The sequence below is a fragment of the Guyanagaster necrorhizus genome (assembly GCF_019112545.1).
Source record: "Guyanagaster necrorhizus MCA 3950 unplaced genomic scaffold BT62scaffold_9, whole genome shotgun sequence".
NCBI lineage: Eukaryota > Fungi > Basidiomycota > Agaricomycetes > Agaricales > Physalacriaceae > Guyanagaster > Guyanagaster necrorhizus.
In genome coordinates, this window is record NW_025064888.1 from 400159 (window position 1) to 412498 (window position 12340).

The window sequence follows — 12340 nt, forward strand, 5'->3', positions numbered from 1 at the left end:
GCCGCATTCGACTGCTTTTATCCATATTTGCCTTTTGGTGCAATGCGGCGACTGTTCACAATGAAAAACTGACATCGCGGAGCCGTCGTATGTTCGAGAACTTTCCGCGCCCGGCTTTGATCCTGCCTGTCATTACTGAAGGGACTACAAATCTATCCGTTTTACATTTAGTATAGTTAGTGTAGTATAGACAATCCGAGGCCTCCAGCCCCATACCCATAGATAAGTATATACAAGAAGACGTCGCTTAATATGCCCAATAATTACGCTCAATATTCCTCTAGGTTTTGGGTGCGCAATAACCGTTCGTCCCACCATCTGAGATCGCTCATAACACGGATCTTCACTTTGGCTGACCCGTCGCCACGATTTAGCCAAGTCCACTTGTATCGGACCGCAGCCGTGACCCAGGGACCGAATTTTCCCGTAACGTAGTTGTTGTTGTATGTTGGATTGCCTGACGGAGCCCCTTTTACATGATTATCTTGATTCAGCCAGACGTTCTCGCCTCCCTGGTTTTGGCAGTTGCTGCAGAGAGGTCAGTAATGCACGTAATGCGAATGAGAGGACACGACACGTACAAATGGAGAATACCAGGGCTGAGCACGGAATGCTCGTCACCGCTTCCTTCTAAATCACTTTGTTGCTTGATCTGCTCAGCTTCGGTCATGTCTTCATCCTTCGGATTCTCGTCCCAGTGTCCTAAAGACAGGCCTTGATGATTTCCTCGGCAGAAGCTGACGTCCCATCTGAGCGAGAGATGTTTGATGAGATCCTTTCGGTAATACCAAACGACGTGATAAATGTCTTGGTCTCCGAAGGGTGTGGGTTGTGATGGGTCTAAGGGGATATTTTCAGAAGGCTTGAAAGGATTGGGTACGCCTTCGAGGGAAGCGCGAGCGAATGGCATGACAGTAAGAGCGGTGATCGATGTTTGGGGTAGAAGCGAAGAAGGGATGAACATCGATGAGGGATTTCGCATTCGTGCAAGGTTCATGAGCATAACACAGCTGCATACTTGGCCCGCATGGGACTTGGGTCCAAGAGTAGGGAATTGTATGATAGTGTTTTCGTCAAAGGAATCAAAATTCTTCCACTGCATAAAGGAGATTAGTTGTTACACGATCATACGCAAGTGAGACAAACCGCGCACAATTTCGTATGGGTCAACGACAAACAACATATCGGTATCGATAAATATGACCTTCTCGACGTCAACAAGAATCTCGTGTAGCAGGAGTTTGCTGCGCTGGGCGGGGTTGTGGCCCATGTTGGCGCGGTTAAGCCGCTCAAAGAGACGGTCGATGGTCACTGGATAGAACGTCACCTAAAGAAGGCTGAACATAACCCAAAGTAAGCGCTACGAGAATACTCACATCGACGTTGTACATCGGCTTTGTGAAGAGAGCAAACTTCTTCTCGAGGTATGGCACGTTATCCTCTGTGCAAACGATGTGGAGCTGCAATGGGCGGCTGGTGTGCATGAGCGCGGACTTGATTGCGATACTTCCTTCGTGGGCGATATTCCCGCCAATCATGACGAGGGATATCGCGACGGGCTCCAGTGGAACATGGACATACACGGTCTCAACCTGTGTCACCTTCTCAACATGGGTCTGCACTTGAACATCTGGCTCTGGACATAGAACGGGGGGGGAAGGAGAGTGAACGACGGGCTCGTGAATAGCTGCAGCGAGCTTCTCGCGAAGAGGTGTTAGGGAGGCCTGGCTATCTGGAAGTGTCGGCCAACGGTGGAAAGAGAGAAAGGCGAGCAGAAATAGAGCACAGAGAATGTATATCTTGTATGAGCGAATCATTGGAGGGAATATAAACGAGAGGTGGGGAAGAAAATGAAGAGCATCAGGAGTGTCTCCTCGACATTGGATAGTAACCGCGATAGGAGCCGATCATTCTTCTCCTATTTTAGGGATGGACCTGACAAGGATAAACGTTAATGTTCGACGCCCATATCATTAACGCTGCCACCAAGCATCAACACATGGCATACCGTGCCTGGCCCTTCGCCCGCCAGACAGTCGTCTGTAGCGTGAGCGCGCAGCAAACATATATTATTAAACAGCCATACCTGCCGACGTTGGCCACCTTTCTCCTCCTGCCGACACTCTGATTGAGCTGACACTGATTTCACTGCCAGCGGATTTAGGCAAGTTCCGTATGGCCTTGACAATGAGAGAATACAACGGCCTTTCGAGGAATGAATTGGCCAAAGTTTGAATATGAACCGTGGGGACAGGGGCTTCAGACCGCAACGTCTAAAAATGACCTCAGCCAAGAACCGATATGCCGTCAGTCTCGACAGTGGACTCGATGCCCTAATACGGAGAAAATACCGGTAGTCGTCTCCAGAAGGACCAGAGCGCATGGGAATCAGAGTCAGAATCCCAATTCACCACGTGAATTTGAGGATAAAAGGTGGTCCAGCTTGATACAAAATTTCACCATTTTACCGCGGAGAAAGAAGGGCGTAACGTGTGTATGTAAAGGTCATTGGCCCGAAAAGTTCGTACACGGGGCCAAACTCGGACACAGAGCGTCGATACTGTCCAAGCTGCCGCGTTTGCGTCTTCAGAGCAAGTGCCCCTGGACACTCTGGAAGGAGTGCACTACGGTGTCACCTCAAGCAGGTAGGGTCGACAAGTCCCTGGTAGTAATGCGGATAATTCAAGTTATACCGGCTAACGTACGCTGGAGCCCATTTGAAGTGGCGGTGAATTGGAGCCTAGCCACAGGAGGCTCAGCTCGTTTCGCCATAGCTGCCATCCTTCCCCATGTGCTCCTTTCCCCCGTGGACGGACACCTGGTGTCTGAAGGCCGAGTCGCAGTTGTGAAGCGAGTCGCTGACACCTGAAACGCAAAACTGGGAGATCCGCAACACAGGCTGACGGAGCGATGTTCTTGTTATATTACTGTTCAGGATAAGCTCGCCTCGTACTCGGTGATTTCGCCGAGCTCCACAGGGAATAGGTTACAGCGCAAAACGAAGGATTAGTACACAAAACAGCATGCTTTCCTCGTCTTCCTCGTCGTCTTCGTCTTCATCACCATCGTCCTCGTCCTTCTTCATCGCTGTCTTTCTCCTCCTCCTCGTCCTCCGAGTCCACATCCATTTCAAAAAGATCGTAGTTCCGCCTCTTCGAAGGATCCTCGTACAGTCCCCAAGGTTTATCAGCAATCAACCCAAGTATATCCCGATTCGAACTCCAGATCGTTAGCACACTTGAGTAATTTCATATACTTTTCATGGTGGTCGAACACAGCATGGAATACCCTATCGCCCAACCAAGACTGCTGTAGTGCAGAATCGATTATTGTGTCAAGCGCGTACTCCACTGTCCCGCCATGCTGAAAGAAGATGTCGTAGAGATATCGCTCCCACTCGCTTGGTTAATAGTATGCAGGGAAAAGGAGGCAGTGGGATCCTCAAGAAGATCATAGAGGGCGCTATAGATACCGATGTAGCCAGAACAGAAAGTCTCATGAAGGGAGGAATGGAGATGTCAAGCAAGATAATCAGTGGGACCATCGGAAAGGAGATGAAGGTCTATAACTTGGCGAGGCGTGAAAGACTCCGGATTATCAGGTATCATGTCCCTGAAATATCCTGCCTGACCTATGTATGTCACGGCTGCAGTGGTTAGTAATGTTATCGACAAGGGGGTGACGTACAGCTTAGTTGGAATCTCATGCGAGGAGATAGCCATCCAGCACCACAATGTCCATATGTACATCCGTACTTGTTGTGAGAAACATACTCGTCATCAGAGAGACCATCCATCTAGATATCCATGACGTTTTTCAGAAGATATTCGATAACCGCTCCAGGAGGGCAGCAGAGTCTCTCAGAACTCTCGCAGAGACCTCATGTCGCCTTGAAGCATCTCTAAAGGTGTGAGGCCATCGCCATTTTCGTTGTTGAAGAGGTCACGACGGACGCCGAGCTCGAGAAGCTTTTGAACGACATGGATATTTTTAGAGGCGGCCGCAGCGATAAAAATAGGACGAAGTCCATCAGGGTCAGGGCGAGAGATGGAAAGAGGGTCTTTGTCTAAGAATGATTGAATTTTATCCGCGATAGCTGGAGTCATGTTCCCAACAATAGAATAGTGCTGAGGGAAGTTTTCTTCGCGCTAATTCCGAAAGAAATTCGGTCCGTGGATTTGAGCTCTTCCTCTGTCGGAGAAGGGGCGCAGAAACTGTCATCAATATAGCCAGCATCGTTCTCAGGCAGAACAAGACGAGAAGCGTTGTGAGGAAGAGGGGAGTATCCAAAGAACTTGGTCCTTCCGACGCATCTAAAATTATTCTATGGAGGAATAAGTGCAGATCGAAATGAATATTTTGCCTTGCGAAAGAAACTGAAGACGTCAGCCTCGTCAGATTTCTCCCTACTAATCGGAAACGGCCAGCACATCATGAAATCCTCGTCTTGAACGTGTTCAGAATGGAAAAGCTTGCCTAGTAGCAGGGATCCTATACCTTGTCGCCGATACCATCAAATCGGGTCAGAAATACGGTGACCCCAACAGAGAGAGAAGACCCGAACCTTCTCGACGACATCAATATGTGTAATATAGATGATCTCGCCTTCGCTTAACTCCTCTCCCCAACATCCTGTGCCGCTACGATAACCTTTGGCGACTATATGCGGTTTGACGCGCCCGAATTTACCGAATAAAGTTGTTCCAAAGAACAATCATTTCTTCGCTTTCAATATCCCTTGCCTCCAAGAAACGATTAGAGCACCTCGAACGAAAGATATGCAGGGAATAGTAGAATTCCAACAGATCAACTTGATCCAGATCGATTTCATGACCCATGGAAGTTTCGAAGGTGGGCTTGACCTTAAAGGTAGCTGTGAGTTCTGCGAGAGGGACAGACATGGTCGTCAGGAAGAAAAAGCGTGGCAGAAATATGGGAAGCGCCTGAAGCTAGTCGCCTGACATCGATCTGACGTCATGAGAATACACGGTCACGTGAAAAACGCGAAATTGAAAACAGTTTTTAACTTCACCGCCGCGAGACACTCAACAGTGAGATTACAACGGTATGAGCCTTAGTGCCAGCATATGACTGTGGAACCAGCCTTCCTTATTGGGACCTTGTGCGGTTTACCAATACTAGTACCAATAATGCCATCCGGTACATAGTAGTAAAATGGGTTACAGCAGGCCTGGCTACTGTTTTGTAAGACTACAGGTATAGGATGACACTGCACGAAACGCCGTGTTTACACCAGATGCAAAATATCTTTCCTAGCTCATTCACACATTAAATGCCCAAGGGCGGTGTATCTAACATGTTCCGTTGAAGGAATAGTTGGAACTGTATCTTGGGAAGCACTATAGATAATATAGATCATACAACGCATAGCGTACAGTGGAATACAACAATCAATCAAAGCAACAAAACAAAAACACGAGATTAAGGCATAGATGTCAAGGACGTCGATGAATCTTTGTCTACAGATGGATGAACCATATAGTACAGCTTGAGATTCTCCCCTTCTGCAAGGCCCGAAGACTCCTGAGATTCGTCATCCATAGAGGGTAGGGAGTCCTGGATATCGCCCCTCATTTCTATAAGGTAGCTGTCCTATTCGAATGGATCAACAAAACATGCTAGCAACATTCATTGCGTAAAAATTCACCTTGACTAGCCTCTTAAGCATCTTTGAGATAAGTTCCTTCTCGTAATCTAGCTCATCCTCAGTCTGCACCTCCCCGCCGTCCACTTTCACTTCGAGATACCAGTCAATGAGCTCATCCCGATCAAGACCCTGACCGGTTGTCCGCTCGACCTCGGATAGATGTAGAACAATCAGCTCTTGAAGCATCATATACTTGTCGTGCGTGATGACCATCCTCCTCTTGGGCTGTGCAGGCGGATGAGGGACATGGTCTGATGATGGTAACTGGGACGTTGAAGCTTTCGGGGTAGCTGGTGCGTCTTTGGATTCGGAAGCCCCATTAGGAACAGCAGAGCTCTCATCCATCTGGGTTTGGCTCTCTTCAACACCTGCCATTTCGACGTCTTCTGATGCTTGAGGGGCCGGGCGGGCAGGCGCCTCACGTCTACGTTCACCTTCAAGCTCCTCCTCATCAAAATCAATGTCGTCTTGCTCGACGTGAATGATTGATTGCCGCAGGAGACCATAAGCTTCTCTCACGAAAGCGGGTGTGATCTGGCAGAGTGCATAAGCAAAGGATCTAGCAGGACCATAAGTCTAACAGTTACCTCGTTCGTACAATTTGCCCGAGCAATACCCTCGCTCAATCGAATCATACTCTCCAGCTGCCGGACCGTGATACGGTATGAATTTCGGCCTGCGCCTGAAGCGTCATCTTGTCGGAGTATCCTGTACTTTTCAACAAGTACGTCTGCGGCATCTCGACTCAACTAGAGGAACATGGCGATCAATAACCCATGGACAAAGGATACATGCCGTACCTTAGGATTAAATGTTCTTGCATACCGAATGTACCTCTGCAATGTCTCTGTGCTGAACTCAGGATTGATGGCTTCGTCTTGGAAGCGGTGAACGTTTACAATATGCTTCGCTATGTTTAGGTCCGTTTTCTCGTCACACTCATCGAGAACGACAAAGAAGAGATCGAAACGACTCATGATGGGTGCGCTCATGGCGACATTGGCCCTCAGAGTCTTTTTCCGATCATATCGTCCACCAATGGGATTAGCGGCAGCGAGGATAGATGTCCGTGCGTTGAGCGTTGCATGAATACCAGCCTTAGCGATGGATATGGTCTGCTGTTCCATGGCTTCGTGAATGGCGACTTGATCCGAGATATCCATTTTGTCGAATTCATCGATAGCGCAGATGCCATTGTCAGCGAGCATCAAGGCACCTGCTTCGATAGTGAAGTCGCCTGTTTCTTCGTCCTTCACAACCGCAGCTGTTAGACCGGCAGCTGATGAGGCTTTGCCGGAAGTGTAGACCGCTCGGGGAAGGAAGGAACAGATGTACCTGTTATATCCCGTTTTAACGACTGACACGAGAAATTCCGGATGCACTCACTTCAGGAACTGCGATTTTGAGGTCGAAGGATCGCCAACAATGCAAATGTTTATGTCTCCACGAAGATGCATCCCCTCGGTTGTCTGCTTATGAACTCCACCCATAAGTTGCAGCAAGAGACCCTTCTTCACAATTTCATGTCCGTAAACCGTAGGCGCCATGCTCTCCACAAGACGAGCATATATATGATCCGACTCAATCATGGCCTTGAGTTCATCAAACTCCGGCTCCGTAAGAGTCTGAACAAATGCCTGTCCACTGTCTTCCCCAGCATCTTCCTCTCCACGCACATTTGTACCCCCCTGTTGGAAACGAACATGAGCTTGATGAACTATAGACGCGACAGTGTACTTACCCGTGCATCAGCATCATGTACCATGCATGCCAAGAATGCAGTCTTATATTGCAGATCTCTGACACCTAAGGTCTTTAATCCCGTAACACCAGAACCCCCGACACCTCCAGTAGCGGAATTAGTGCTGTTTCGATTTGCTTCCCTTTGTAGCTGCGCTTTATTCCCTCCCGGTAGGCCTAATTGACTGACGTCCGGAACAACAATAAAGGTGCCTGTGAATACGCATTTGTCTCCAGCTTTTGCGCGTTCTACAAGTTCAGAACGTAAAATGACGTCTAGGGAGCGTGGCATCGATCCGGTAGGTATCTCGGAGGGGTTTTCTTGTATGCGGACTTTTTGCCAGTCAGTGAATTTTGAGCTATCGATCTGTAGCTGCCACGCGGTACGATTTCCGCACGTAGGATTTGGGCAAAGGGAAGGCTGACGAAGAAAACCCAATTAGACGCCAAGGACTGTGTGAGCCAGTCAGAACACCCACCTCCGTGTACTTGAATTGTTGCTCTACGTCATTGACCTGCCCTTTACACACTTCACAAACAAAACTCCCAAAAAGCAGCTCTGGTCGCACTTCACTTGTCCGAGTAACGGTGCCACTGATACTCATCAGGGTCCCGATTTTCTCTGTCTTTAGGTCCCTGATACCGGATACTAGGGGCAAATGGTAGAAAGCGATGTTAAATTCTCGAGACTGGAGATTCGCAGAATCAGTTGTCGCAGCTGTAGGATTGATTTTCAGGTATTCGGGCTCGAATTCCGTGACGAGATTAAGAAGTGCACGACGAAGGTAGGGGAGGAACCGATAGTACTGCTTTTGAATCGCGTCTGCGAGGACATCATCTCTCGCCAACAGATGTCCGTAGTCGACGTAGAGTGTCGTAAGCTCGTACTCGCGCATGGTATGAACCTGCTCAACGTAGACGAACTCGCCATCCGGTGCGTCTGGAATATCTCCTTCGGAAGCGGGGGTCGCTGCGAGCGCGACATCCTCTGTGAAGCTGAAAGAAATGTATGTAAAGTTATTCTCGGAGTTTGCAGATGCACTCACGTCTTCAAAAACGTTTCAAAGCTTTCAGCGACGCTCTCTCCGACCGCATCTCGCACCAATGGAACATCGCGCCGCGCATCTCCATTGATACGTTTCTTTCGCTTAGATCCTGTTGTATTACCATCCTGTTCTTCATTACCACCATCATCATCCAAATCCAAGGCATCTGGCCGTCGAGGTGTCCCGCCAGCATCAGGCGTTCCGGTACGCGATCTCGATACACTCGCATCCTCAGATGGCAGTCCAGGCGCGCTGCTAGGCGGCAGAGAGGATTGACGGTGTTGTCGAGGAGATGAGAAAGACATGACAAACAGAGAAAATGAAAAGAAAGACGCGCCCGAAAATTGGCGTGCAATGTGACCTGTCACATATTGAGGGCCGGTGTTTGCGCGAGCCCATGTGGTCTCGCCCATGGGCCCGGCTTATGATGTCGTGTGACGCTATAGACCTCCTTAACGGAGTCTTATTGGTCTCGACGTCATAGGACCCAGGAATATAAGGACCAACCGTGCTGTCACCTCCTCCTTCCATACATCCATCATCTCAAGTATTCGTTGTACCCATTCCATCCCGCCCGCCTACATCATGACGAAATCCATCAGCAAGGTCATCTATAAGCCTGACTCTCAGTCAACGGACGAGTACTGCCTACTCGTGCACACCGACGAAGTAGGTCGTTTACTCGACATCGCAGTCCTTGCAGCGCTAATGTCTTTTGTCCAACGTTGCAGTACAAGAAGTGGAAAGCTGGTGGTGAGTAATCGTCTGATCGTCGGCGGTCGCGCAAGTTTAATCCATTCTTCACAGACACGTGAATGCAGCATCATTTTCCCTCATATGAGTGTGATATGCTTACTCAAATACAGCTCTATCCCACTGGCAGACGTAGTGGACTGTGAGTGGCGATCTCTTTTATATTGTCCACCCCTAATTTGCATTACATTATCTAGCCTATCAGGCGTTCCACTCTGGCCAGGGTCCACAAGGAATTCTTGGCAAACCGTCCAATCAGCAACTGGACACCATCTTCGGCACATCGAAAGACGTCGATGTTGCCCAAATCATTCTTGAGAAGGGAAGGCACCAACTGACGGAGGGTCTGCAGAGTTCGACGTTCAGCTCCACAAACGTCACACGAGGAGTTGCAGCGCTCAAAGGGCTTGGTGGTGTATAGGTGTGGGACACTGGATGGTAGAATACGAAGTCACCAAATCAAGCAAATGTTTATGTATCAGCAAATCACAGATTACTAGCATTATCATTTTTATCTGCATCTGGTTGGGTCTATAGCGAACTCTTGTGAATCCCTTTATACCTCGAGTAAATGACATTACTGAAAAGTCTTAGTTATATCCACCAACCTCATTCACTTTGGCCCCTGTTCTATGATGTCTATATAGTATGTATTGTATGTAAAAGTATACCACATGCACATGCAATCGTCGACAATCGTAACAATACAACAAACTTTCATTTAGGTCTTGCCCTTGGGCGCTGTTTTGCTGAACAGTTTCGCTTTCTCGATAGCGGCATTACCTAGACAGGTTTTAGGTTAATTCCAATACCATCCTAGAATTGGTACGTACTTTGTCGAACCAAATTCTTCTTATAATCGACGATGCTGATGTCGTCCTTCGTCAGGTTCCTGATGGTCTTATTTGCTACCTCCCATAGTTCCTCAGCTACTTGAGAGATTAAACCTGGACGAGAGTGAGTCCGAAAAGGCGACATGATCTGAGGACTATTAGCTTACGGAAATCGTGGGACACGATAACCACTCCTCCCTCGAACTCTTTGATGGCTTTCGCCAGGGCATCAATGGATTCCATATCCAAATGATTAGTGGGTTCATCTTAAGAAGTATTAGTAATTAAAGCGAGGCAGAAATTGGATACTTACCCAGCAGGAGGATGTGCGGGTGCTCCATGGCCAATTGAGCGAATACCACCCTGAGGTGATGATAGTCGATGCAGAATGGATGAACTGAAATTTTCTGCGTACCTATTCCTTAGTCCATCTGATAACTGCCGTATTGGCGATGTTTGATGGCCTCCCGACAAACCAAAGCGACCCAGCTGTGCTCGCCATGCCTGAGAAAGATCATCAATGGTGGAAGTGCGTGATAAGGTGAAAGCCTACTTGTATATCCTTCTCCGGGAACTTCTGGCTGAACAGCTCCTGGAAATATTCAATTGGGGACTTGTCGTAGGGTAGCTGATCCGCGCTGTGTTGCGAATATTTTGCTAGTTTCAAAGCGGCATGTTTCGAGATGGTTCCCTGCGACGGTTGGAGTACTCCGGTAATCAAATGCAGCAGCGTTGATTTACCAGCACCATTGGCACCGAGGATGGCTACTCGAGAATCCATACTGACGCCTATGAGCGTCGACTTCACGAAGACAAAGACAAGAACAAGACGTACTCTATACCGAAGGATAGACCTTCATAGAGATAATCCTCCTTCTTACCCGAGTACGAGAAAGCCACCTCATCGAACGCAATGATGGGCGGCGGGAGTTTCCGAATATCTTCGAAGTTGAAACGCAGAGGTTTGGCTATCTCGATTTTCTCGACCAGTCCGGCGGCTTCCATCTTGTCGAGGATCTTTTGTTTAGATTTAGCTTGACGCACAAGATTAGCATAGGTACCGGCAGAAGCAATGAATCTAAAAGTCTGTTAGGACAAGGTGCGACGATGAGTCAAGGCACACAGACTTTTTGATGTGCAGAATTTCTTCCTGTTGTTTGTTATACGCCTTCATCTGGTTCACTTCGTTTTCCTTCTTTGTCCGCACGTACACAGTATAGTTACCGGTGTAGTAGACCAGCTTCTTCTTCGGAGTCAAATCCATGATGTTCGTACAGACCGAATCCATGAAATCCTGGGAGTGCGATGTGATCACGAGGATATGATTATACGTTGAAAGGTACGCTTCAAGCCACACTACGGCACCGAGATCGAGATGGTTAGTGGGTTCGTCGAGCAGAAGCAGATGAGGTTTGACGAAAAGCGCTCGGGCGAGAGCCACACGCATCCGCCAACCACCGCTCATATCTTTTGTCGGTTTCTTCATCATAGCTTGAGAGAATCCAAGACCGTGGAGGATACTTCCCGCTTTCGTCTCGAATGTATTAGGATCAAGCTCCTCAAGCTCCTCATATGCAGCATCGAGAGCGACTTCATCAACATCCTCTGCCACCGAAAGCTCCTCTATGTAAGCCTCAAGCTTAGCAACCTTTTGTTTGGCGGAAGCAACGATGAAGTCGACAGCGTTGACTTCTGAGGGTTCGGCCTCACCACGTACAAGGTAGATATCGATGTGTTGCGGTATTTCTATGTCGCGCTCAGCAATAGATTGGAGGAATGTAGACTGAACAGGAGGTGTTAATAGCATGGGAGACATTACGGGCATTTGACACACCTTTCCAGAGCCATTTTCGCCCAAAAGACCATACCGCTGGCCATAGTTGAGCGCTATCTCTGCATTCTCAACAAGAAGACGGCCGTGGAACGAAAGAGTATACGAATCTATCTTGATGTCTCGAGCTTTCACATCGGATACAAGCACTCCCGCTGCGCTCCTGCAACATTGTCTACATAAGAAAGAGGACAATGAGTAAGTATATACACACCTTTCTGTTGCAATGTTAAGCTTCGCCATCGAAGTGAGATCCTCCTGACTCGTGGCAGCACTCATGCTGGTGATTGGGGTATTGACACTGCTTCCGCCATTGACTGACCCCGACGGCGTAGACGTTGACGTTGAGGCACCTGTACCACCGGCGGCTTTTTTGGCTGCTTTTTCGGCAAGGCGCTTTTGTTTGGAGGCTGAGGGTGCCATGGTGGTCGGTTGTCGGTTATCGATCCCTGAAAACTTCAAATTTCGG

At 48.4% G+C, this 12340-nt stretch overlaps 5 protein-coding genes across 5 annotated transcripts; 1 reads left to right on the forward strand and 4 right to left on the reverse strand.

The window, feature by feature from the left end:
- Positions 1-269: 269 nt before the first annotated feature.
- Positions 270-1484, reverse strand: BT62DRAFT_891755 (uncharacterized protein; the record flags this gene model as incomplete). Its single annotated transcript, XM_043183080.1, has 4 exons — positions 270-528; positions 582-1096; positions 1154-1327; positions 1377-1484. The coding sequence occupies 4 exons, from the start codon at positions 1482-1484 to the stop codon at positions 270-272; spliced, it is 1056 nt and encodes a 351-aa protein (XP_043041043.1).
- Positions 1485-2464: 980 nt separating this feature from the next.
- BT62DRAFT_1004305 (uncharacterized protein) lies at positions 2465-4901 on the reverse strand (the record flags this gene model as incomplete). Its single annotated transcript, XM_043177018.1, has 8 exons — positions 2465-2569; positions 2706-2899; positions 2954-2970; positions 3064-3219; positions 3257-3400; positions 3868-4148; positions 4565-4640; positions 4690-4901. The coding sequence occupies 8 exons, from the start codon at positions 4899-4901 to the stop codon at positions 2465-2467; spliced, it is 1185 nt and encodes a 394-aa protein (XP_043041044.1).
- Positions 4902-5327: 426 nt separating this feature from the next.
- On the reverse strand, positions 5328-8776 carry BT62DRAFT_966537 (MCM-domain-containing protein). The gene is made up of 8 exons (XM_043188824.1): positions 8455-8776; positions 7888-8404; positions 7410-7829; positions 7055-7356; positions 6469-7003; positions 6256-6417; positions 5669-6202; positions 5328-5613 (listed from the first exon to the last, which is right to left on the reverse strand). The coding sequence occupies exons 1-8, from the start codon at positions 8757-8759 to the stop codon at positions 5443-5445; spliced, it is 2946 nt and encodes a 981-aa protein (XP_043041045.1). The 5' UTR covers positions 8760-8776; the 3' UTR covers positions 5328-5442.
- Positions 8777-9016: 240 nt separating this feature from the next.
- On the forward strand, positions 9017-10112 carry BT62DRAFT_1074932 (DUF1960-domain-containing protein). Its single transcript, XM_043179064.1, has 4 exons — positions 9017-9123; positions 9186-9207; positions 9317-9349; positions 9405-10112. The coding sequence occupies exons 1-4, from the start codon at positions 9040-9042 to the stop codon at positions 9626-9628; spliced, it is 363 nt and encodes a 120-aa protein (XP_043041046.1). The 5' UTR covers positions 9017-9039; the 3' UTR covers positions 9629-10112.
- Positions 9635-12294, reverse strand: BT62DRAFT_1060823 (P-loop containing nucleoside triphosphate hydrolase protein; the record flags this gene model as incomplete). The annotated part of the gene is made up of 10 exons (XM_043178610.1): positions 9635-9990; positions 10041-10154; positions 10208-10306; positions 10354-10403; positions 10456-10544; positions 10594-10822; positions 10876-11118; positions 11168-11823; positions 11875-12034; positions 12086-12294. 10 exons carry the CDS (start codon positions 12292-12294, stop codon positions 9929-9931), a joined length of 1911 nt encoding a protein of 636 aa, XP_043041047.1. The 3' UTR covers positions 9635-9928.
- Between the last annotated feature and the right edge of the window lie 46 nt (positions 12295-12340).